This window comes from Myripristis murdjan, chromosome 15 (assembly GCF_902150065.1).
Source record: "Myripristis murdjan chromosome 15, fMyrMur1.1, whole genome shotgun sequence".
In the NCBI taxonomy this organism is placed as follows: Eukaryota; Metazoa; Chordata; class Actinopteri; order Holocentriformes; family Holocentridae; genus Myripristis; species Myripristis murdjan.
The window spans coordinates 1510589-1538238 of record NC_043994.1 but is presented as its reverse complement, the minus strand read 5'-3'; the positions used below and the strand labels follow the sequence as shown (position 1 = coordinate 1538238).

Genomic DNA, 27650 nt, shown 5'->3' with positions numbered 1-27650 from the left:
AGCATCTGCTGTTTAATGGAGTGCTGAGTACAGCAGAACCCTCCTCTGGGATCTCCAGAGAAGAGCCAGCAGGCTGCAGCAGCATGGAGGACAGCCACACTTCCAGCAGCCGCACACAAACACAGCTAGGTAGTAACATCCAAACATGTGTTCTGACATCAGCTGCTAAGTGTGGCTATTATGTGGATGTACAACATAAGGCCTGGGCAATTAACCAAGATTTTACTGACACCAACATTGAGAAGCCCTCATCAACATAATTATGGTCATGTCATAATGTTGGTAAGACCTTCATCATGTTGTAAAAACCTTACCCTGTCAGGGACCTGAGGCAACTAGCAGAAAATCAACAGATAAAACAAATTCTTTTTAATTTATTCTTTGTCATATCACCCAACCCTACTTCAAATACTATGCGGGTCTCAGACCCTAAAATTTAGGATTTTTAAAGGGAATGTTCACCCATTTTGAAAATTATGATATGACTGATTCAGTCTCAAACTTTGTTTATTTAACAATTTGAGTGGATTAAGGCAATTATTTTTAAGACTGTTAGCTGGAGGGAAGTCCTCCTCAGTGGCAGGAGGCTAACAGTTAGCATTTGGAGCATCCAGCCAGTATCCAGCACTCAGTAACAATGAGAGGAAGAGAGCAACACTACTGTCCCACAGAACAGCTGATATATGATAAGGATAAGGTCACATTTTTCTAAATGGGTTAACCTCTTTAATGTTGACCTCTTTAACGTTGCTTTGAATTAGTTTTTAGCTGAATTTAAAAACCAAGACAAGTTAACATGAATGACTGACACTGTTTGGGTCACCAAGTGACAACATCATTTCTTTAAGTTGAAATGAAATTGGACTGACCTTTTATCTGTTATGGCCTTTCATATTTGCGCTTGTGGCTTTTAATTACAGCACTCCCAGCATTCAGGTCAGTGTAATTTTTATACACCAGAGTCAAACTAAATACCACTGAGAAGTCACTTTTGAATTAGAAATTCTCTCATTAGGCTAACAAGTGTCATTTTAAAAAGTGTAACACTATGAAGATTCTTCCAGACACATACAGAATCATCCACAGAGAGCCTCTTACTTACGGCTGGAGTGATACACCATTTTTTTAAAAATCGATAAGGGCCAAAAATTATTGTTAATTTTTCAATATTTTTGTTTCATTTACAGAACTGTCAAGTTGGGATGTGTGTGTGTGTGTGTGTGTGTATACATATATATAGTTTCTACAAATAATACGTAGCAACTTTCGCTATTGGCTGTTGCTCTTTCAAAATGACATGTATGTAAGAATTTCAGATATTTTTATGATCTTAAATGTAAATGATCTTGGTTAAAGCACATGCAGATACTCTGTCTCTGTGTATCTGTAGTGACACCATTTTCCTATTTTCCTTCACTGGCCTACACTCAGTGGAGTGAAAGTAAGTCTCAACCATGGTCTTCATTTTCCTTCCCACAGACTGCTTCTGTCATCTGTAGCATCAGAGGAAATTTTCCATAAACCATAACCACAAACTATTTAATAGTAAAAAATAAGTACGAGTAAGTGCCAAAATGCCTTGCCTATATAAAGACGCATTCAACACCACGTAAGAGTTGGGGGTCAGGGATCACATAATGACATCCACAATACTTAATTTAGGGTTTAGCACTTCATATTAGAAGTGCGAATGAAAAAGCTGACTGCATGCAGATGACTAAGGATGGCTTTTGTCACAATTCCTGTGATTTCCTGATGTGTACATGACTCATTGCTTGAATTGTGCCATGTACAGAAAAAGTCTATTGAATAACGTCTCATCCCTGCAACAGCGGGCACACTGTTTGGCATGCAAATATGTGCAATATCCAGCTTGTATTAAAACTACTCCAAGCCTTCAATGGCAAAGACAATATGTTGTGAATGCTGAAAAAACATTTTCCCCCACATTCCAGTCAATGAAAATACCTCATTTAATGCAAGTGTAAGTAAAGCAAACAAGGCAAGAGAGAGAGGATTCTCAGCTCATTATGTTAAAAACCCTGCTAATCTCCTACCTGTCCACTGTCTTTGTTTCACTCTCTACAATGTTGGATTGTTTACTGTCTGTCCATATATGCACCCCCCCCCCCCCAACCCCACACCAAAAAAGAGAGAGAGAGAAAGAGAGAGAAAGAGAGATCAGTTATGTTCATGTGCTTATGTGAACTACATACCGTTGGAGATACCTCTATCACAGAGACACAGGATTATAAAGGGAAATTGGGCATTCTGGTCAGTTTTTCCGATGGGAAGTATGTCAAAGTAAGACACACTATCAGCCAATCACACGTTCAGAATTTGCATAGCACAACTATGATACGGCAGATCCAACCAACAACGCTGCAAGCCCATACAAGCTGAGACAAGACTGCCCGTCGCTGTGGAATTAATACAGGTACAAAACACAGCCGCATGCCTTTGTCAAACACTCTCTGTAGTGGGTTATGAGCTTGATATGCAGACAAACCTCAGTGAGTGAAAAATATTGTTTCTAAAGCCATTAAGAAAAAAATCAGTGTCACTACATATGGAAGACAAATGACAACACATACATAGACCAGCCAGCTTCTATCACTTTACTTGTTGTTGTCTATGTAAAATAAAGCTATCTTAACATTCTTCAAGTCAGACTGCTTGGCTAGCCCCTTATCAATTCCTCCTTTTTCTAATGGCTGGTGGGTTTATCTTAACACAGTAGGTGAAACAAACAAACAAACGTGTAAACAGTTCCCCCTTTTTCTTCCATCTCTAAACTCAGCATATAAATACAACATACATGACCTGTTGTTATCCATGACCAGGGACTGCTTTATTTTTATCCATTATTACACAAGGACCACACAAACTCCTTTCAGCTATTGTATGCTAATTTAAGAGCCATTTAATTTTGCAAAATGAAAGGTGCAGTAAATCCACAATGCTTTAACACTTCACTCTGAGCTAAATGAAATTCCCTTTATTTATTTCAAAAAATATTCAAAAATCACTACTTTGTGTCATTCCTATTGAGACAGCATTGTCAGAAATGAAGAGAAATTAAACTAACAACCCTACAGCCACAATAGCCTTTTATAGCCTAAAAAATAACTTCTTTACAAACCAGACTACAGACTAGAGCAAATGATCTCAGAAAAACATTTGCAAAAAACAGAGGAAAAAAAGAGAAAATTACCAGAAAATGATCATAAAACTAAAATTATTCTACGGTTCTAAAATCATGTATATTAACACCAGGCCAGTGATGGTGGATTGACGTCAGATTCTTTCTGATGCATTGTATTCCCTGAAACCAAACTCACTTGATTTCATAAACATGGGAAGAAGATGATGAGCAAATTATTGAGAAATGCCACGAAAATGAGCAAGAAGCTAATAAAATGTAAGAAAGAAAGAAAGAAAGAACAAACAGGAAGAAAGAATATGACCAGAATTTTTTTTTTTTTTTTTTAAAAAAGGTATTAAAAAACTGTAAATTCAGAAAAACAAACAAATCTATTTGAAATCATTATAAATATATATTTAAGATAACATACATTAAATTTTAAATTCAAATGTAAAAAAATAAAAAAAGTGAATTTTGTTCAGAGGGTGAAAAAAAAAAAGCCAGTTAATGTTGGAATCTAACATGAAAGGAGCTAATATTATGAGCCAAGGTGAGTGAGAAGTGACTGGGTGGAATCACAGAAGAAGAGTGGCAGGTTGAGGAGGCACTGCAGGATAAGGAGCTGCTCAAGAGGCTGTCAGCTCTCCTAAAGCTTCACTCAGAGCAGACGACTGCACAATCTGCTGAGAGCAGATAGTACTGGCACACTGGATTCAACATGTAGGGCTGGGGGAACACATTCTTTCCCAGTGATATTTAGCTAACTCAGTGTTTGATAAGGGAAAGGCCTCTATTCGAGGGTCAGTTGAAAACAGGCCACTGAGGAAGTGCATTTAGAGGATCTGACATGTACAGTGAACGTGGCATCTGCTCAGGCTGAGCTGGATACAGCCTCAATTCCCACTAACATGACTCACACTTTGCTGATTAGCTACTTGTGGAGCACTATAATAAAAAAATATATATGAAAGAGACAAAAAGCTTTGGGAACTAAAATACTTTGGCTTACAAACCGCCGAGTGGTAAAAAGCTGCTGAATAGAACAGCCATTATCATTACCATTGTGATAAATGTAAGTCCAGGCTTTATGAAAATTCCGCTTCTCTTTCTTCCCAAACAGCCCTGGGTAATATTTGTATGACTCATCTAAGCACTGTATGTCTGAGTTTGGCAGTGGCTTTTCAGATAACAAGTAAAAAATTAAGTCTTAGTAAGAATGTAGCTGTTGGGAACTTAGGCTGGTCTGTGGTCTTTGACAACAGAAAGGAAATACACAGGCTCTCACAGTTCAACTGAGCTGACAACAGAATCAACAGACTACTGTGGGAGGGAGAAGCATGAATAAATGGACTTAAATAATCAGGCTGCTGCTTTATGCATGAAGCTGGAAGGGAGGTCAGTGAAATGGCAGTCCTTGTTTGAGCAGAATTGGCATTGAGACGGCAGTGGAGAAAGCGAGAAAAGCAGTTTATCAGAGACGAAGACGAGGCCTGGGGACATAAAAGCTCTGTGCTACTAATGAGGGTCAATAGACCCAGAAGAGCATTTCCCAAGCAGCGGCAAAATGGATAGACAGAAGCTTTTCAAACAAGCCTCACGGTAATCAACCCACATACACACTGTTGCACGGCTCCCTCCACATGATCTGTGTGTAATTAAAATCCTAAAATATCCCCCAGCATTGTGCGGCTCGATTACCCCACTCCACACTGAATATGAGCCGACACACTGCAGCTCCACACTGCTGTTGATGGACTATGTTTCCTACACGCTGGCATTTGAGTAGCTGAAGAGGAATGTTTTAAACATTCTATTTAATATAGAAACAAATAACTGTTTAAATACAGTGCGTGAGGGGAAATGGGGAATGAGCAAATGCTAGTTAATTGTACGTTACAGTGAAAGTTTATTTATTGATTTTAACTAAATATAAATAAATTAATTGCCGGGCCGCAAATAGCCGCCTGGTTCTTTTAAACGCCTGGGATCCAAGTTGATTTTGCGTATTAAACGCCCGGGCTATTAATTGGTGAAATATGTTAATACAAGACGGTAGTGCTAAGACTGTGACATTACCACAATATGACAAAAAGATCTTGTTCACATTTTATCTACAATTTCTCTACATTTTACATGGCTACAAACCATTATGCAAATCTTGAGGGGTCTACAGATTTCACAACATATAATCAAAATCCCTCAGTTTTCCAATACTGATTTATGGTTGAAACACCCACCTTATAATGTTCTGCTTGTGCTTCTGCTTCCATTTGTAAATCATGCAGATGACAATTGGCCCAAGACTATTTTCTGTGACAATTTTTTTCAGTAAAACATTTCATAACAGTGGGCTTAGCTGTGAAACCTACTAGGGCTACAACCAACAAACATATTCACTGATGATTAATGTGTTGCAGTGTGTCCCATACATACAGTATGGTATACTTGGGCCGCACGCCCAGGTGTACTAACGGCCCATACTTAATGGCTGTCCAAGTATGATTCCACCCATTGAGGGCTTCTCATTAACATATTAAACAACACATCGCCCCGCCCCCTTTCATGGTCACTGTCACCATGCAGACAGCACTTTGGTTTGCCAAGACACACACACGCAGTCTTAAACATGTTATTAAAAGGGCTGGGTATCAAAATTTGGTACCTTAATGGTATGTTAAATGTCTTGCTACTACAAAGTACTAGACAAGCAAGGTTGGTTTTGATTGCTTAGTTGATCAGTACTTACATTTTTAGTTTAGTATATTTTCACACTATGGGATAAAATAAGTAACTGTGATTCAAAAAGGAGTAAGTTAACATTTTTATTCCGAGTACAGAATATTCACTGACTGTCAACCGTCCGATCTAAATGTGGCCAAGGGTTACACTACCCATCACTGTGCCAAACATGCTGCACACCTGGATAAACATAATGGCTGTTGAAAACTCGGTAACAGTGTTACTGGATTTAGCTACATTTCTGACCTACCTGTCTTTATTTCTCAATTGGGTGGGTGAAAACTCTAGACAGTTCCTGGACCCATGCAGAAAGACATTGATGTCTTGACTTTCAAAGCAGCCAACGTGGCCAAAAATAAGTATGGATGATGTGTGAGTTGTTTGTCTGATCATATGTCTTCCCCATTCAGCAGCTCCTCTTTTTCCATTGTGCTGAACTGCTGCCAAGCAGTCACTGACAACATATTGTGATGTGTTCCAGGAGTACAGTGCAAGTACCATCATTCATGTTATCTGCCTTGGATTTTCCTCTTCAGGTCATGCAACCTGTGGAGCTACTGTCTCATACATTTTGCCACTTTTATAGAGATATGCTGTTCGTGGTGAGTTTGTGAGAAAGGAAAAAGGGAAAAAGCCAGACTCTTCTGTCGATTATTGTAGGCTAGAAGTCTTTTTTCACCTTCATACTGCAACAGTAACTAGTTAAAACACAGCTGTGGCTTCTTTGCATATTTTATAAGCGAGCCAATTTCTCCTGGGTCATTTTAAAAAAACAATTCATAGATGAATAAGTTAAAGGAACAGTCCAAATGGACCTTTCCTCTGAAAGAATAGAATTTGACCACAGACAAGAACGAGTAGAGGGATAGAAAAAAAAAAAAGGATTTGGCAAGAGGAACTCTGTTGATTTACTGTATTTTATCTAGGCAAACAACTAAATACTAACTTTTTTCACCATCTCTGTACAAATGACAATGGCTGACAGCAAATGGGAACAGGAAATGTCCCCTAAGCAGCTACGCAGAATCTGTAAAATATGCAAGCAGGGTATGGGGAGGATGCAGAAGATGACTTGAAGTAAATGCCAATGAGCATTCCCAGTCAACATCATTGTTGACTCTGTTGTCCACCACAGTTATTTTGGTTCTGGGTTCAATGGAAAGGTCCATAACACCGCGTTCTTGCCATATTGTTTCAACCACAAAACACAGCTTTCTACTTGGAAAAAACCTTTCACAGCCTCTTCTTAGTCATAATTACTACTAGGGCTGGGATGATATGCTGTTATCAAATCTCCTGATTTGACACTATCATGATACTTGGGTGCCAATTCAGTATGTATTGCGATTCCACAAGTATTACCATTCTATATTACAATTTATTGTGAATTAGGTTTTTTGAATTTTTTGAAACATTATCACACATGAATCAAAGTTGGCTCACTGAATCCACCTGAGTCTCAGCTTTCCAGTCAAAGCCAATTGATGCAACTCCAAGACTGCCAGTCTGCACAAACACACCTTTGGACTGTTAGGGTTTGTGGCCCAAACTGCATGGGATTAGCAGAAGGTGGGCATGTCTGCAAAGGGGACCCTTTGCAGGGGACCCTGCAAAGGGGACATTTTGCACAATAATTTTGGCCCTTATGGATTTTTAAAAAATGGTGTATCACTCCAGCCCTAAGTAAGAGACTCTCTGTGGATGATTCTGTATGTGTCTGTGGAAGAATCTTCATAGTGTTACACTTTTTAAAATGACACTTGTTAGTCTAATGAGAAAATTTCTAATTCAAAAGTGACTTCTCAGTAGGGCTGGGCGATTATGGCAGAAATCAAAATCACAATTAATTGAACATTTTACCTCGATTACGATTAATGAACGATTATTACCGATTATCTTAGCTTGAATCTTTTGCAAACAAAATGGCAATGTCAAACTACAAAAAACTGCATCTCTTCTAGACAAATACTATTTCAAGTAATATTATTGCTATATTATTATTAGGAGTAGTATATATATGCACTAATAATAATATAGCATGCCTGCATAGTAAGCAGGCTATATTAATTTCTCAGAATTTTGCTCCCTAACGATTATTATCATTATTATTATTATTAGTAGTAGTAGTAGTAGTAGTACAATAATTAATCATCAGTATCTAGGCTATATATTATTATCATATCTATATTATTCTTATTCTTATTCACTACCCAGAATCACGGAGTGACAGACGTATGACGTCATGACGTCAGTTAGCTTCTGTTGGTCTTAGCAGCCGAGCTGTGCGCTGGTTGTGGGCTAAACGATGCGGGGAGGCTCTTTTGGCGTCTCTCTTTTTAATCCGTGCTGCTTAAACTGCTGGAAGTTTGCAGTGTACAGCCTGAGCGAGAAGGAACGGACCGTGTTTACGATGACAACAGGAGCATTTTGTGATGTGACATGTTGTGGTGTGGTAACCGGAATAACCGACACGGGCAGGATTATGTCGGTTAAGGGCCCTAAATGTCGGTTTCGATTATTTTTCGATTAATTGCCCAGCCCTACTTCTCAGTGGTATTTAGTTTGACTCTGGTGTAGGGCTGGGCGATATGGCCTCAAATCAATATCACGATAAATTCGAGCACTTCACCACGATAACGATAAGTGGACAATAATTCGTGGGGCCCCAGTATAGGCTAATTGCTCCAAAAACAGTGATATTGACAGTTTCTTGCTCCACAGCCAGTTATTGACAGTATGCCTCCTACTTGCTATAACTGTTGTATTTACAGAAGTCAGACATGCAAACTACTCACAGTAAAAAAGGTGACAGTGTCACGGGGGTCTAATTAGTTCGCTATCTTGCTAATGGAAATTCCAGCATCATATGGCCCGCTTGTCTTGCTAACTAACGTTAGCCATTTTGCTCAAAGCATAATGTTATGCAAGGTCTAATTTAACGTAAGGTGGTTCCTTCAAACTAACTTTCCATCGGACTCGGAAGCCGGCATCTCTTCCAAACTGTGTGATTCACGTGAATGACCCAACTGACCAAAAAAACGGCGATTGTAGCCGAAAGGCGACAAGTTTGCATGCCTGAGAAGTGCAACTCTAACCCTGTGCTGTCTGAGAATAACTCAAGAAAATACATATTAAATACTTTTAGTTAAATTTATTGAACTGACAATCAAACAAAGTTTAAAAGTATAAAATATGACAAGCAAGTCCTCCTCGACTGAATCTACTTCAGCTACCTCAGCTGCAGCCGCAGCCGCTTCTACATTTGAGCCGTCCTCCGTTTCCTCAGCATCTCTTTCCCTTCTTGCTGCAGACTGGAGGGGTGGAGTCACGTGACTACACACGCTGTACACGTAGTACAGCGTCTTAAAGGGACATAAACAGGCCTACCTACACAGCCAAAAAAGACAAAAACGACTTTTATTTTGTTTTTGTTTTTTTAAATACCGAACATACCGACATGAGCAAAGTGACGTCGGTTATCGTCATAAATTCCGGTATTGGTAAATTTTCGGTATATCGCCCAGCCCTACTCTGGTGTATAAAAATTACACTGACCTGAATGCTGGGAGTGCTGTAATTAAAAGCCATCATCTCAAATATGAAAGGCCATAACAGATAAAAAAAAAAAAAATCAGTCCAATTTTATTTCAACTTAAAGAAATGATGTTGTCACTTGGTGACCCAAACAGTGTCAGTCATTCATGTTAACTTGTCTTGGGTTTTAAAGGGCTCTCGCCGTGGCTGCCCAGAGAACCCATTTTCATTCAGATATCTGGAGGTCAGAGGTCAAGGGACCCTGCTGGAAATGCAAGCTCTCCTCTGCCAAAATATAGCTCAACTTTGGAGTGATATTTAGAGATTTGCCGACATCCTAGTATGACATGGTTGGTAACAACAGATTACTTTGGTCATCTAGTTTCATATGATACTAGTATCTTTACTTTAAATCAGTAATTTAAAAATATATATATATATTAAAAAAATGAGATACTTCATTGAATTATTTTTTCCCCCACTTCTGCCACACATTATCAACATGGCAAATTCTACAAGAACAGAGTTCATCATCGAAGCATCACTGATAAAGGTAAAAAAGGAACACTATAACAATACTAACACTAGACAGTATATATCAGCATCTGAATACTTTTTTACAAATTTATTCAGTTCATTCATACTGTTAGGTGTTAGTCTGCAAACCTGTTGTGTTAGATATGACAGTTCCAAATCAATCTGAAAGAATGCATGGACAGTCAAGTCATCAAGAGCAGTTGAGAAGTTGGACCTCCGACCTCTCTTGCATGGCTTCAATGCTCCATGAGCACTGCTGTTTTTCTCAGAGACCCTGAGTACGTTTACATGCACACCATATTCCGGTTCGGCTCAATATTCCGGTTAAGGTAACTGCGCCGCGGCAACTGGAATATTCCGTTTACATGTTAGTTGGCAAGCCCCCGTGTTTCGGCGTATTCCACTCTCTGACGTAATGCGACACTCAGCCGCGGGGGGCAGCAGCACGCGTATAGGCGTCTGGTCTGCCGGAAAAACAGACGAAGAAGTCTTCTTCCTCGTCTTCTTCTTCTTTTTCTTCTTCTTCTGTCGCTAGTTCTATGTTTTCTCCCATCGATATACTCCGTGATATTTAAGTCTTTCATTAGCTGAAGGTGGACTGCAGTCTCCTGGCTCTTGCTGCTGTTCGCCATGCCGTTTGCTTGCAGGTAACCATAGCAACGAAGACGCCACAGAAGTCCTTGTGAGTCGAGCATGCGCAGTCGTGACTGAATATTCCGGTTCGGGGAGTTTTCCGACTAAGGTGGTTACATGCCCCAATATTCCGGTTGGAACAGGAATATTCCAGGGGGCTTATTCGGAATTCTCTCCAACCGGAATATGACCTTAATCGGGTTCGGTGCGTGTTTACATGACACGTGCGCAACCGGAATATTGCGAATATTCCGGTTAATACAGGAATAAGGTCTGCATGTAAACGTGCTCCCTGTTGCAACTTCCAATTAGGCTACAGTTAATCCACTGCATGCAATCATTTAGAAATGGGTATTGCTAACATGGTCAGATTTTTTTTCTTTTACTTTTTTCAAAGCACATAATTTGAGTGAGTAAGGGGGCCAGCTTGAAATCTGCTATGCAGGAAACCCCTTGCTGTCCTCTCCAGCGGTTTCACCAAATTTCATGCTGCAAATTTCAAACCACATTTCATTTTCCCCCACTTCTTTTTTGACAAAGGCAGCAGATAAAACATGAAGGTGGGCCACCTGTGTCTTAGACAGGCAGGAAATACCATGACTTTGAATTACTGGGAAATATGTGCTTACTTGGTAGAAATATCATGATTGTATCCTCTGCATCAGGAGTGTGAACTCATATGCCACAGAAGACCAAGGGAATGGAGGTGCTTGTTCCAGCCAAAGACTACACAACAGGATTTCACTGATTAGTTCCTCCACTTTGAGTGGAGCTGTGTTATCAGTGAAATCTTTGGCTGGAACCAAAAACCTGCATCCTCCCTCCAAGACAGACTGTGTGACACCTTTGTCTCAAAATTACTAGGAAATTTTTTTTTGCCTCATTCTTTACTAACAAAATTCAGAAAATAAGACAAACAGTCAATGCCTCAATATCAGGTGTAGGATATACGTTGTCCCTGTGTCCACTTAAAATCAATCTGAGTAGTATGACACAATTCCATCCGATCAACCATAAAAACCTGAAGGACATTATACAACATCTGAAATCCTCCTTTTTTTCCCCCTGCCTTATAATTTCTTAGGCGCACCGCCTAGACGTTTTCACCGACCGCCCAGATCAAATGAACGCGGAAAGAGGGGAAAAAAACGCACATCGACATATTCAATCTGCGGCTCCTTTAGGAATCTGTTGTTGATGCTAGCTTGGATTGTCCGGGGGGAGTTAGGCGGGTACTGGGCCATACGTCATGAAATACTGACAACGGAATTAACCAATCACTGCAGTGAATAGTTTCTGCTTGAACGCTGAGAGGACGGCTTTCAGCCGCAACACATCCGTTGTCGGCTAGGCGGAGGTGGAATGTATGAATCGCCTAGTGCGAAAAACACAAGCGCTCGCAAATACCAGTGATACAATAGATACACACGGAGCTAGACGGGAACGCCCACAAACGTCACATCTGGTTTTAGCCTGGGTGGAAAACAAAGCCTTAGCGACCATTGAAAACAACGAGCGGACAATGTTTAAGAGCTGCTGTGTTACGTTTTGCTCATCGAATATCGCAAAAAACCCCGAATTAAAGTTTATACGTTTGTCAAATATAAACACAGAGCCTATTAGAAGGACAAAGTGGTTCCAAGCTATCCGCCGTCAGGATAAATGTGGCCGTCTATGGAACCCTACCACACCACACGTTTGGGTCTGCGGTCTCCACTTTATTACCGGTAAGTTTGTAAACTGCAAAAATGCATTTTTCTTCTTGTACCTGTATGAGTGACAAATAGAACCTTACTGATGCTCTTGATTATTGATAGGTTATTGTTACGTGCGCTTATGTAAAGTGCTGTTTAAGGCGTAGCTTTAGCTTAGCTTTCCTCATTTACAACATGGTTATAGAACAGAACATAACAATGTTAACTTCCATTGTATATAATTCGTAGTATACACATGTAATATTTGTGTATATTATAGCCAGTGGCGGTTCTGCCTATGTTGCCGCCCTAGGCGAAATTACTGGCTTGCCCCCTTCCATGTTACTACTCCTACCGACCTGACCGGTAGGACCGCCTGATGCCGGCCGGCCCGCCTGTTGCCAGCCGGCCGCGGTACTGGCCTGATGCCGGCCGGCATCAGGCGGGAGATAAGGCATCAGGCGGGCCGGTACCGCGGCCGGCCGGTATCAGGCGGGCCGGCCGGGATCAGGCGGGCCGCGGCCGGGATCAGGTGGGCCGGCCGCGGTACCGGTCAGGTCGGTAGGAGTAGTAACATGGAAGGGGGCAAGCCAGTAATTTCGCCTAGAGCGGCAACATAGCCACTGAGTCTTAAGAAGAAAAAACTGACTAAGAGGTGGTCATTAGCAAACATCTGTATTGGTCAGCTCATGTGTCAAAACAACTAGCCTACCTGTAATTCACTCAAATGAGCTCCATAAACATGATTAATTCATTACTGGCTCTTGCTGTTTGATATTAAGGTAATTTTCAAGCATTACAGTAGCAAAGTGGATAGCAGAATATGAAGCAAATTTACATTATAAACAGATAGTAAATAGTAGCAAGCAATTTAGCAACTTAGCGACTTTCCAAACTCCCCCAAGTGACTAAATCCCCTAACGTTAATCAGAGACGTATTTGTGTAATTATTGTGTTCGTTTTTATGATGCTATGCCGTGCGCTGGCTGCCTTCCCATCTCTCCTTCGTTCCACTTGCTGTTCGCTTCGCTTTTCACACACAAGCACCCACCCAAATCTCTTCAATGTTCATTTTACAGACGAATCTGTCATGAGCAAAATCACCTCCTTCTTCGCCAAGTGGCTAAGAATCGAGCAGCCGCCAGCTTCTGAAAGGTAAGCTAACTTTAATTAACAGTGTATAACCTTGTATTTGCCTTAGACATAGACAACCACAGCCAGGCATTCTATAACCCTAATAGCCAATTTAATTTCTATTGTATTGACTATACTAACATACAAATACTGAAACTACAGAAACTGTTTGAATATCAGATCATCTGAGAGAGAGCAGCTGCTGCAGGAGGATGAGAGAGGGGCAGCAGCAGCAGCAAGTGCGGGGCAGCAAAATGAGGCAGGAGCGGAGGCAGCAGGGCAGGCAGCTGAAGTGGCAGGGGGGCAGGGAAAAGGAAAGGCCTCACGTAGGACCAGTGGGTTTGACCAGGCCTGGTCAAAAACGTACCCCTGGCTCATGTGCACTACTGAGGGGATGGTTTGCAGATTATGTCTCAAACGCCATCCAACAGGTGGAAGCTTTGTTAAAAAAAAACGAGCACAAATTTCCGCCTTGATGCTGTAACTGGCCACCAAAACTCAGGAGCACACAAGGACTCAGCAAAGCGTGAGGCCAACATTAGAGCAGGTAAAAATGAATCAGAAAACCTTAACCTGAATCAGGTTAAGGTTAAGGTTAAGGTAAATATCATACTATGACTGTCAGGCAATAACTTTTATTCCTTTTACATTTTAGGAACAATGGTGGAGAAGGCGCTTTCTCTGGCAGTCGATGTGGAACAAGGCGCTGGAGGGCTGCTTCCACATTGTGTACGAGTGCCTTAAACAGAAGTGGCCTCATCACACTAGCTACGTGCCTCTGCTAGACATGTGCAAGCGATTGGGCTGCACCTACTTTGACGCACTGAATGTATGTTACTAATCGTATAATATGACAACAATGTTGAATATGGCTTGAATAAATAAATTTGACATTGAAAATCATGCCACTGAATCTCTTGTGTACTAAGATAATTATAAATGTTTGCATTATATTTTAGGTTAGGTTTAGGATTTTTTAATCCCCATACCCTTCCCCAGGGGGGCGCTACCCCCACCTAGGCCGTTATTGTAAATAAGAGTCTGCTCTTAATTAACTTGCCTAGCTAAATAAAGGTTGATGATGATGATGAAGGTTGGCTCTAATGCCAACTATACAAGTGCCGGCATCATCGATGAGATGATTGAGGTCATCGGCCAGGAGCTTCATGACGAGCTAGTGGCAGAGGTGTCCAAGTCTCCTGCCTACCTAAGACCCGCATTCTGGCTATGAGGAGTGTCAGGGCTGGGGACTCTGCCACCATCACAGAGGCCATAGCCTCACTGCCCAGGGATACCTTTGCTTCATTTGCCAGTGATGGTGCCTTGGCAATGATAGGTACATTTTAGAAATTTAATTTATTGAATAAATAGTGTTATAGTTATTTTTGTGTACACATGAAAATTGAACATATGTTGATTAACTTAACAATGTGCTATTTTTATCCCTTGAATTAAGGATGCAGAGCAGCAGTTGGGAAATGACTGCGAGATCTCTACCCTGGCCTCATCTGCAACCACTGTGTTGCACACCGCCTAAACCTGGCAATCTCGGATTGCATAACGGACAAGAAAGGTGTACCATACTTGGCAAAGTATGAGCGCACAGTGAACGCCACTTTCTGGTTAGGGTTATCAGGCTTCCAGCAACCGGACCACCAGCCTGAAGGAGATGGAGCAGGTGTTTGAGCTCCCACAGCTCAAACTGCAGGTAATGCAATCTGACCTAATTTAAACACATTATGAAAATAACAATGTGAGCCCAGATAGCACTCTTTCTCTCTCTTTCTCTCCCTGCCTCTCATCCCGCTCACTCCACCACCCTCTTTATAATCAACTTTTTTCAGGGGGGTAACCAGACACTGTGGGAGAGCTGCAAGGAGGCCACCGATGTTCTGAGGAGGACCATGCCTGCTGTCCTGGCAGTCCTCTCCAAACAAGCTGTCACAGAGCCAGCAGCGCAGGGCCTGTACAGGTTCTTCAGGCATGAGGTCTTTCCACCAAGCCTCTGCCTCATGCAAGTGGTGCATGATAAACTTCACAGGCCTTTCCAGGTGTTCCAGAAGAGAAACCTGTTCTTTGCTCAGGCAGAGCAGGAGGTGAGGAAAATGTTTGAATCAGTGGGTTGAGTAGCACAGCAGTATTTCACATTACAAAGTAGATTGAGTGCATCTTGTATTTTTTTTCAGGTGGCTACACTGATCTGTTCACTGAACAACCCAAGGACACAGGCCCAGGTGAAGGAGAAATGGGAGACCTGGCTGGGAGATGATTCTGGCCTCAAGCCACTACAGAGTGAGGTTCCTGCCTACTTTGCAGATGGTGTGTGGGACAGATTCTGTACCCAGGTATGCCTTTTAAGCTCTCAATATATAAGGTTGAATAAATTGATAAAGCAATAGCTCATCATTTAAATTTGTTTGTTTTTAAGTCATGGTCCCATTTCTAGACATGTTGGTGGACGACGTGCACAGCCGCTTCCCAGACATGGCAAGCCTGGGAGACTTCAAAGTCCTCACACCACGGAGGATTGAAGATGGCAGCTCGGAGGACAGCTATGGGTGGGCAGAAATGAGGTCCCTTGCAAGCTCCTTCCCCAGGCTTAATGAGAAGGACTTGAGTGGGATGCCTTCCAATACCGAGCCATGCTACCCGACCTTGAGGTATGTTGTGAGACTTCTAGACAAGGATGTTGATAAATAAACTCAATGTGTGTCATGTATTTATGATGCTTGTGTGTTCCTCCTCCAGTCAAATACTTTGGAGGAGACTCTGATGTGGCTGGTGTCATCCGATGCAAAAGAGCTGTTCCCCCAGCTCAGTTTGGCAGCAGCTATTGCCCTCACAGCCCCCGTGCAGACAGCAGATGTGGAGAGGCTCTTCTCTGCCCTCAAGTTGGTAAGTACTGAGGGACTACTGTATGATGGCAAAAGGAAACTAAAAAAAAACCAAGATGCTGGTATGAAAGTCAGTTTTAATTTTAGGTGAAGACTCTACTGAGAAACCGCCTAAAAGATGGTCACCTTGACATCTGCTGTCGAGTAGCCATCGATGGGCCTCCACCTGGCAGTGTGGTGTTCCAGGATTTTGTGAAGAGGTTCTACAGGGCCAACAGGAACAGACAAATTAAATGTTCCAAGGAAGGTATTAATTTCTGTACTTTATTTTATTTCCTGCTACTGTTTGTGTTTGTACCTATTTTGTCAGTATCTTAGATCTTGCCATTTATGTTTGTGTGGGGACATCTGAGAAAATAATTAAAAACAATTAAATTATAAAATGTTAATCTAATGCCCAAATAAATCAGTTAATCAATATCTGTGTTTGCCAATTAACTGCCTTTTATCAAAATGCAGTTTGTTGGAGTTCAAGATGGCGGCGTAGAGAGTGGTTGACTTTCTCTGGGCTCCGCACCACCGCATTAATATTTCATACAAAACTCCGCCCAACTCAATATTTGCAACAACCGCCACGTCGTGTATCTCAATATGAATATTGACGAATATTTTCTGAGATCCCGGGAGAAGATAATACTAAAAGAAAATCGAAATCCGACCAAGACGAGCGAGCCAGGAGCTACTGCTAGCATGCTTGGCTCTCCCCCAGAGGAGGAAGAGCAGCAACAGCAGCTACAAGCTAACACCGAGGTTGTCCTCGACGCCGCTTTTCGCCAAACTATTCAAGAAATAACGGCGAATATAACCAGGGTGATTGACGAAAAGCTTGGGCCCTTGTCTCAAATGATACAGGCCCACGCCCAGCAGTTGAAAAAGATCGAGGAGAGAACCACCGAGGCAGAGAACAGGATTGCTGCGGCGGAACACACCTGCGAGGCGGTGGATACGCGGGTCCAGGAGCTTGAAAATCAAATAAAAAGCATGGCTGTTCATATCGACGACCTCGAAAACAGAGGCAGGAGAAAAAATGTCCGGGTTATTGGTTTGCCAGAAGACGCGGAGGGGAGCAACCCGACAAAGTTTTTCGAGAGCTGGATACCCGACCTGCTCGGGATGGAGACGAAAGCCGGCCGCATCAAAATTGAAAGAGCTCACCGCACCCTAGCGCCTAAGCCCGCACCTAACCAGCGACCACGACCCGTCTTGATCAGATTTCACAACTTCGCTGACAAGCAGAGGGTTCTGGACGCCGCAAGACGCAGCGGGACGGTGAAGTACGGGGAATCCACCATCATGTTCTTCCAGGATTTGTCAGCCGCGGTTCTGCGCAAACGAAAAGGTTTTGATGATGTGAAGAAACGTTTGCGGGACATGGGTGCCAAATACATGATGCTCTACCCGGCAACACTGAAAATAATCCACGGCAAGGAGGCCAGAAGCTACGACTCCCCCGCTAAAGCAGTGGCTTTTGTTGACAGTCTCAGGTGAACTTCACGTGAGTCACCATCTGCTCCGTTTATGTTTATGGGCAGGCTGTCTATCTGAATAATGTGAGAGGAAAGGAGAGAGGGCAAGGAAGAAATAAGATGCTTTGAATTTTGCTTATTTGTGGATGGTTCGTATATTTACTTTATCTGATTAATGATGATGGCTCATAAAGCTAGAAATGAGCAGTTTCAAATGACAATCTTTGCCCCACCGTCCTATGTTTATATGATTATGGGTGACTGGTAACATGATTCTAATTTGTTTCTGTGGCGGACTGGTGACCTCTTTTTGTTTTGTTTTGCTTTGTTTTTCGGTCAGCCCATTCTTGTCTAAGGGTGGATATTATTACTCAGGTGGTGCAATGCTATAAGAGAAGTTAACCGAGTTAGAGTTGAGTAATGGAGAAGGTCATGGTAATCCCCTGGTTACCGCGTGGGGAAGGTTCCTCCCACAGTGCTGTTGGCACGTCTGTTATTTGTACTATGTGTTGTTTGTTTTTTGTTTTTCAGCTGGGTTATAGTCGGGTGCAGGATCTACATGGAGATTGTAATGCATTTGGAAGCTTAAATATTTTCAATACAAAACGCCATGACCTGTAACACATTGAGGCTGTGCACTTGGAATATTAAGGGAAGCCACTCTCCCATCAAAAGGAAAAAAATATTGTCATCTTTAAAGAAAGAACAGGTCGATATTGCTATGTTGCAAGAAACACACCTGAATAATGAGGAACATTTAAAACTGCAACAGTGCGGCTTTGATCAAGTCTATTTCTCATCTTTCACCACTAAAAGCAGAGGGGTGGCAATACTCGTTAGGAAAAATTTACCAGTTAAAGTGTCAAAATGTATCAAAGATAAACATGGACGGTTTGTACTTATTTTGGCCTCCTTACATGGGGAGGACATTGCTCTCTTAAATGTCTACTGCCCTCCATGTCACCCACTTAACTTTTTGACGGAGGCTTTCGCCAAATTATCCGATCTGGCAGTGGAAAATACTATTGTTGGTGGCGACTTCAATTGCCTTTTGAATCCTTTGATGGACAGGTTTCCTCTAGGTGCTTTGGCTCTGTCGAACCAATCAAAACAACTCACTGGTCTCTGTGATGATTTTGGATATGTGGATGTTTATAGGACACTTAACCCTGCAGATAAAGAATTCACCTTTTTCTCAAATCCTCATAAGTGTTACACAAGAATTGATTACTTTTTTGCCCCAAAACAGCTTATAGAATCTGTTGTCTCCTGTTCAATTGGAAACATCATAATATCAGATCACGCGGCAGTGTATATAAATGTTACTGTCAAAGAACTTTCTAAGAAACCCACTGGTTGGAGGATGGATACCTCAATTCTAAAAGATCACAAATTCATATCATATTTTTCCACAGAATTCAGGCATTTTCTTGCCACCAATTCCTCCTCAGCCACCAATTCATCCCTGCTCTGGGAGACCTCCAAGGCTTATGCTAGGGGGTTGATTATATCCTATACTGCTACTAAAAGACGTAAAATTATGGAGCAACAAGTTTTATTAGAAAAACGGTTGAGTATATCAGAGAAGGAATATATTAAGAAACCTACAGCAGCTAAACTGAAGGAAATTACTGCTATTCGCTCCACGTTAGACTCCTTGCTAACAAAAAAGGCAGGGGAGAAATTAGGATATGCAAAACAAAGGCTATTTGAACACGGAGACAAACCAGGAAGATACTTAGCCAATTTAACCAAAAGACGTAGGGCTTCTCAAATTATTGAGTCTATTTTGGACGAGTCAGGGACCTGCTCCACTAACTCTAAAACAATTAATGACACTTTTAGAAATTTCTATGCCAAATTATATCAGTCAGAACAAGCTAACAATGCTAGGACTCTTATGGAAGCTTTCTTCTCTGAACTTGACCTCCCAACTATTTCACAAGATCAGAAATCTAAATTAAATGCCCCTATCTCAGCGGTTGAACTGCGAGAGGCCATTCAACTTCTTCGATCAGGCAAAGCACCAGGCAGTGACGGTCTTGGTAGCGAGTTCTATAAAGAATTTTGGAATATTTTATTAGAACCTATGATGAATATGTTTAATCATTCTTTTGAATGTGGCGCTCTCCCTCCATCGCTAAGGGAAGCTAATATTTCACTGATTCTCAAAAAAGGGAAAGGCTCTGAGAACTGTGCCTCATATAGGCCGATCTCGCTGCTGAATGCCGATTTAAAGATTCTTTCCAAAGTCTTGGCAAGGCGATTAGAGGGCCTTCTACCAATTATAGTGAAGGAAGACCAAACTGGCTTTATTAAGGGCCGCAATTCTTACAACAACATTAGAAGATTGCTAAATATTATCCAGTTATCTGAACAGCAGGGAATAGATGGTCTTGTGATTTCCCTAGATGCCGCAAAGGCTTTCGACCGTATTGAATGGTCTTATTTATTTTTTACACTTGATCGGTTTGGCCTAGGTGATGACTTTGTTAGATGGGTGAAGGTCCTATATACAGAACCATTGGCTGCAGTTCTAACCAATGGACTTAGATCCACAAATTTTGTTGTCCAGAGGGGCAGCAGACAGGGCTGTCCTCTATCACCACTTTTATTTGCAGTGGCTATTGAGCCTTTAGCGGAAGCTATTAGACGAGACCCTATAATGGCTGGACTGGATGTGGGAGAAAAATCTCATAAAATTTCATTATATGCAGACGACGTGTTGTTATTTATGTTGAACCCCTCTGTATCAGTCCCTCGTCTTATCCAGATTATTGATCGGTATGCTGCCTTTTCTGGATACAAAGTTAACTTTTCTAAATCAGAGGTAATGCCTCTAGGTAATTTAAAGCACCCACCAGATAACCCTAATCCTTTTCCATTCAAGTGGTCCTCTACTGGTTTCATATATTTGGGCATATATGTGACACCTAAATTTAATCAGTTGTTTCAAGCTAATTTTAACCCACTATTTGATAAAATAAAACGAGATTTGGAGAGATGGAACGATCTTCCTATATCTTGGCTGGGCCGAATCTCGCTTTTGAAAATGAATATTCTTCCGCGCCTGCTCTATCCAATACAAATGATCCCCATCTTATTCAATCATAAAATAGTGAAAAAACTTAATGGTTGGTTTAGCTCATTTATTTGGAGTAAACGAAGACCACGTATCAGGATATCAGTGTTGCAGTCATCCAGTGCTAGGGGTGGGCTGGACCTCCCCGACATTAAGAGATACCAACTGAGTGCCCACTTAAGATATATTGCTGATTGGATCAAAGATGATGCTTCCTCAATCTGGCTCGATATCGAAAAGTCCCTATCCACCTGTCCTCTAAAAAATCTGCTCTTCATTGATAAACTGAAATGCATCAAAAAACTTTGCAGCAACCCAGTTACAATTAACACTGTTAGAGCATGGAGGATCACACAGCATATGGAGGGCAGATCAGGGTTTACATCAACTTTCACCCCGATTACTGATAACCCTGATTTTCTCCCAGGGACCTTAGACGGGGCCTTTAAATGCTGGACGGCTAAGGGAATCATCTCCCTGGGTGATCTCTTTGTTGGTCCTACTCTCATGACCTTTAATCAGGTTATGGAAAAATACAACATATCAAGAAATGATCTTTTCCGATACTTTCAGATCAGAGATTTTATTGTAAAAGATACATCTTTGCTTGCTGACATGAATGTCACACAGATAGAGAAACAAGTATTTCTCTCTCAGGGCAGGGCTGCTATTAGAACCTTTTATGCCAGTCTAGGAGACTGCTCGAGTATCGGCACTCGGACACTGGGAGAAGTCTGGGAGAGGGAATTGGGTGTTGAGATAACAGAGGAGATGTGGGATGACATTTGGGACAATGCAAAGAAAATAACTGTCTGTAACCGGACAAGAGCTATGCAATTAAAGATTCTACATAGAGCACATGTTGCCCCCAACCATCTCTCCAAATACAGAAAAGATATCTCTCCTGTCTGTCTTAAATGTAAGACAGAAATTGGTGATCTTACTCACTGTTATTGGTCCTGTGTTGAAATACAAAAATACTGGAATGTTATCTTATCTGAAATACAGAAGGTTCTGAAGAGGAAGTTGGATCTCAACCCGGTTTCACTTCTTCTGGGTCTTTCAAATGATCGTGTTACTGACATGTATCAGAAAAAACTATATAATGTCTTGACATTTTGTGCCCGGAAAAATATTCTTATGCACTGGATCACGGATAAGGCCCCCTCACTGTCAGGATGGCACAGGACAATAATGGAATACATACCTCTGGACTTTCTCACTTGTCTTCTGCACTCCAAAACTAATGCCTTTGAAAGAACATGGAAACCATTCCTTGATTATGTTAATGTAAACATTTCTGCTATACTTACGAGGGCATTTGTATAAATAACAGTATTTGTTATTCTTGATTATATATTTCTTTTTTTTTTTTTTTTCCTTGTGTAGCTTCCACTGTATTGCATTCTAGGTTGTATAAGATACCTTTCATATTCACCCAGAACAGATTTGCTTGGGTTTTTGAGTTGCTATCCCCAGCTTGTTACTGTTGTTGTTGTTATTGTTATTATGTGGTACTGTTGTTTTGTCTGGCTCTGTCTTTTGTATGTTTGTTTATGAGGAAAATTAATAAACACATTTAAAAAAAAAAAAAAAAAAAAATGCAGTTTGTTAAACATTCTGAAATTGTTATACAAGCTTCTTGATTTGTCTCAAAGAGTGCACCAGATTGATGCATTTCAACTCCATATATTCAAAATTTGCACCCCCCACCACCTAAGACCTAAAATTGGCCAGGGTTAGGGTTAGGGTTACAAACTCCCAAACTTACAGTTTGGGAGATATACACCCAAATGCGTTGAACTTGACTACAGTGCCCCCTGCTGGTGGACATGTGCATTTTTTGCACTTGAGCTACCTGCAACATTACTATAATCATCATCATCATCATCATCAGAGCAATTCCAATAGGGTCCCCAGCACTGCTGGTATTGGGAGCCACTTAACACAACAAGCAATTAGTCACTTGACTCGTATTGTTCTATTGGGGAACTTCCTCTACAGTGCTAGAGTTAACGTTACAAAACACACACACACACACACACACACACACACACACACACAGACAGACATATGTACAAATACTAGGGCTGATGCAATTTTGTCACTATACTTGGGTGCCGATTCGATTTGTATTGCGGTGCTGATTCATTGCGATTCTACAGGTATTACAACTAGTGGTGGGTTAGATTCATTGAAATCGCGATTCATCGCGATGTTTTACATGACGATGTGGCATCGATTTTTTTTTTTTTTTTTATGTCGATTCTTTTCCACCAAGCCCAGAAAAAAAAAAAAACGGGTACCCGGAACAAAAAGTAGGTAATGCGCGCGCCACCCGGACAGTTTAGAAGGTGGGACCATAGCAAACAGAAGCAGAGGGAAGCAGCTGTTGTTTGTTTGCGAATTATACAACACGTAGCTCCAACCGAGGAATCTGACTGATCAATCAGACGTTTAGAATGTGCTCAAATGAGTAATTGAGCACGGCTAGCCGTGCTCAAATGAAAAAAAAAACCTCATCACTGAAAATATTACTCATTACTCATTACTCAAATGAGTAATTGAGCACGGCTAGCCGTGCTCAAATGAAAAAAAAAACCTCATCACTGAAAATATTACTCCGTCTATATCTTATTGCCCAAGTCTATGTGGTTTCCATGGCAACACGAAACATTTCACCGAAACCCACATCAAAAGCCGCTGTCAACTTTGTTCACCTGCATAATGGACCATTTTGTCGTCAATTTTGATTTATTTGGCGACCTAAGTTTGGATAAATGTCTAAACGAGGAAGACAAGACAGAAGAGAAAAAGGAGAGATAAGCGAGAGTGACGAGTGAAGAGCTGGATCAGCTGGAGAGGTCAGAAAATGAAGCCGGTACAGCCTGGTCATCGTCTTGGGCCGTCAAATGTCTAGACTACCTGACAAACACCGGGCAAACAGCTGATTTCTCAACTACAGAAGAGCTAAACAAGATCCTCCATGAATTTTATGGAGCTTTAATTTCTATAATAAAGAGAATGAAATACAGCACAGTCAGCAGCATGGACAGTAGGCTACCTGTAAGAAATTGTACAGAAATTATAGTCAATGGTGTACTGTAGTGCCTGTGGACCAAATTTTGAGTTACTCTTTGTTATGATGGAACTGGCTTATGCAGTTCTTTCACTGGCCCCTAGATGGGGCTGTGCTCCATGGCAATGTTGGGTTAAATGTTGGGAGCTACTCCCAGATTACAGTCAAAATATTTTGTCTTTGAAAAATAATTCCTAGTCAAATGTTCAAAAAATCTTTATTTTGAGTTAATTTATGGGCTATTTATTTACAAAGCTAGCCACAGATTAACACAAAATCAGTCTTGCATGGAAAATAGCTGTAAAAATCACAATAATAGAAGAATCATGGCACCAATAATCGACAATCGCTATAATCGAAAAATCGAAGCTCCCATAATCAAAATCGAATTGAAACATGAGGTACCCACGATGGAGCACCCCTAACTACAACTGACAATATTGATTCTTGCAGTTTTCTAGAGACAATATATCGTGTCCAAAAACAATGCACATCACATGTCAGTCAGCCTGACATTTATTTCAGCTGCACAGAAACAAGGTATACAATATGTACAACAGACTTTTTTTTGTAAACTGCAACACTCACCCTGCTCATTATGCTAGCACCATAACAAAATAGATAACTAAAATCACAAAGGTACCTGACATCTCCACATAGCATAAATGTAACTAACCAAGTTTCAAAAAAAAAAAGAAAAAACATTGTAGAGATTAAACAAAATATTTACATACTTTTTAAAGTAAAGTGTCATTTAGCTGTTCCTATTCAGTGCTCACTGAGGTAGTGTTGTAAGAAAATAAATTAAATAAAATGCTGGGCCAAAATGAACAAAGCCTCTGAAAACAGGGCACAGCGCAAACGTGAGCCTTTAAATTAACCTGCTTCAAATGAAACTGAAGGTCTTTTCAAAACCCTGCAATTAACTTTGCTAGACAAAACTTCCAGTACAATGGACAAAAATACATCAACTTTTTGAAGTAAACTGGCAACTGCTACTTTTAATTGTTCCTGCACAACAAAAGCTGGTCAACATGCTCTGCTGTGAGGCTGCTCCGCTGAGCGGTCACAATGTCCCCAGCAGTAGAGAACACACATTCAGTGGAGATACTTGTCCCTGGTACACGTAAGTAGCCTACCTCTTTGTCAGCTTTGCATGAAAGATACTCATGGTGATGTTCTTTCCACCAGTCTAATGGGCTTTCAAACAGTGGCAAAGGAGCTGTCAAAAGCTGACTTCTCTGGTCATAGTGCCTGCCTGCTATCTTCAAAAGAGTTGCCGAGTAATTCAGCCGCTGCACAGGACTCTCGTCTTTTAGTGGTGCACCATCGCTAAGATGCTTCTGGTCCAGCCTCTCTGCTTCTTCCTATAGCAAATTAAACAGTGGAACAGAGACATTAGCACTCTATTTACATGTTCCATCCTTCACAGCATTTCACTTATTTGACTTTCTACACACGCGCGCGCGCGCGCACACACACACACACACACACACACACACACACACACACACACACTTTCTCTCTCTCACTCACTCACACACACACTCACTCACACACAAACACCTCTAGCAATACCTTATGAACTAAAGTTCTCTAAAGCATCTGTCTGTAATACTTATATTTACTGACCTGGTCATGATGCTCCGTTGTGGCTGCAGCTGCAGCTTCAGTGACCAATCTTTCAAGCGTTTCTTGCTTCTCCTCATTGGACTGGAAAAGCAGCACTTTCAATCGTGGGTCAAGTGCTGAAGCAAGGTTGAGTGTGGCCTTTTCCTCATCGGGTGTGTACCTTTTTAATAGATCTTGGTGAAAAGCTTCCTTGAAGTCTCTGACAAACAGAGAATCTCTGAGGGTTTCCTGTGTAGCTTGGATGAGCTGTGCATGTAGTGGGGCTTTGACGGAGAGTGTTCTACTCGATCCCAACATTGTGAGTAGGGCTGGGTATCGCCACTGACCTCCCGATTCGATACGATTCCGATACACTAGGTTCCAAGTCGATACGATTTCTGATACGATTCGATTCGATATCGATATTTTAGTTATAACACCAATTTTGCTTTGGTAATGGAAGAGATTCTCAAAGAACTAATGCTGTAAATTCAATTGTAAAAGTAACCCTCTAACCTGGTGCATAATTAAATATTAATATTTACATTAAGAAAGAACTGACCATTAAACAAATAGTTATACAACATCATGTACTTTTTACTGAAATAGTAGTGCAAACAGTTTTTGGGTCGGTACATCTGACTCATGGTGCATACAATGCACATTTTTAACCTGGTTAACACCTATTACCAGTGTGTAAACAACTCAAATCACCAGCAGCCAACCAATGTAAACAATAATAATAAAAAATGTAAACAGACACTAGACCCAGACCAGATCAGATCAGGCTAGACCAAGACCCAGATCTCTGTGCAGTAACACTGCACCTTCATCCACGGGATCGTTGTCGAAAGGACATGTCATGTGCGTGAAAAAAAGTCACCAACTAACTACTAATCGACTAATAATAAAGGCCTACCGACTGTTTTTTATTATTATTATTTTAAATAACAGACGGTAGAACTAATATGCCACGCCAAAACTCGCCGGCTGACAGAATGAATGAGGAAGTTAAATACGGTGTGTGGCTGAAAGAGGGCGGACAGAGAGAAACTCAGAGTTTCCCTCATTTCAGGGTTAACAGACTCAGTTTTCACTAAACCTGCTTTGGGAAACGGACCCCAGGCCAGATCCCTCTGAAGCGGATGGCCTGGATCTCGCGAGATCTGACTGCGATAACGGTGCGCGAAGCACTAAACCACGCGAGTCTAAAGAGGTTAACCAAACAAAAACACCGAACGGGTAAAATCTATTGCATTTTAAAATATCGATACTGGGATTTATGTATCGATTATCTTTTCTACACACGTGTATCGATACAATATCGAAAATATCGATATTTTTAACCCACCCCTAATTGTGAGGTAGCTCTGCAGTGTTTGCCCGTGTGAGACTCTAGTCTGAAGGACATGGGAGGATAATGACCAATCTTCTGCCATGTGATGGGTTGTGATGGTGACAAAGCACTTGGTGGCTTCAGAGGTGCACATGTCACAGGTAAGATTGACTTGCTCAGCTCTGCTCAGCTTTTCTTTGACTTCTGACATCACCTTGTTGTAGATCTGAAGAATGGCGGTCTCTGCAAAAAACGTCTGTGACGGTATAATGTACCGCAGCTTCAAATTGTAAACCATGTTCTGAAAGCCCACTGTATGGGAAGAGGTCATTGCAGTCATATAGACATATTTTTGAGCATCCAAAATTTATGAAATTCATCAAGACAGCTCCATGAATTTGATATGTTGCTGCCATGTGGCTTTGTAAAAATCATGAGAAGAATAATGAGATAAAATCCAGGTGTTTCTGGAAAATAATGCTCTATTTTTTTTTTCTTTTTTCTTTTTTCATTTTTAAAATTTTAAACAATTTAAGCTACTAAACAAATTGTAATGACTGCTTGACTCAGAGTTGCAGCTGACTAAGGTGGTCAGTGAGAGATGACACATTAAAAAAACATTTAAAAATAGTGTGTGTGTGTGTGTGTGTGTGTGTGCGTGTGTGTGCGTGTGTGTGTGTGTGTACACAGGGTTTAACATTAACTCTCTGTTTACCTGTTAAGGAGGCATACATATGACAAAATTAGATTTATTTACCAGCCAAAA

The 27650-nt window shown here is 41.2% G+C and overlaps 2 protein-coding genes across 4 annotated transcripts in view; both read right to left on the bottom strand.

Moving 5' to 3' along the window:
* Positions 1-27650, bottom strand: part of ndst2a (N-deacetylase/N-sulfotransferase (heparan glucosaminyl) 2a) — a 102201-nt gene that overhangs the window by 60177 nt on the left and 14374 nt on the right. The window lies entirely within an intron of this gene.
* LOC115372448 (uncharacterized) lies at positions 24702-26308 on the bottom strand. The gene is made up of 2 exons (XM_030070357.1): positions 25570-26308; positions 24702-25304 (listed from the first exon to the last, which is right to left on the bottom strand). Exons 1-2 carry the CDS (start codon positions 25864-25866, stop codon positions 24939-24941), a joined length of 663 nt encoding a protein of 220 aa, XP_029926217.1. The 5' UTR covers positions 25867-26308; the 3' UTR covers positions 24702-24938.

What these genes read in the sequence shown, in the direction of transcription:
- LOC115372448 (XM_030070357.1), bottom strand. Translation starts at nt 25,866, where the DNA reads ATGTTGGGATCGAGTAGAACACTCTCCGTCAAAGCCCCACTACATGCA. An exon ending in CAACGGAGCATCATGACCAG is followed by an intron (nt 25,305 to 25,569) that starts GTCAGTAAATAT and finishes AATTTGCTATAG; the next exon opens with GAAGAAGCAGAGAGGCTGGA.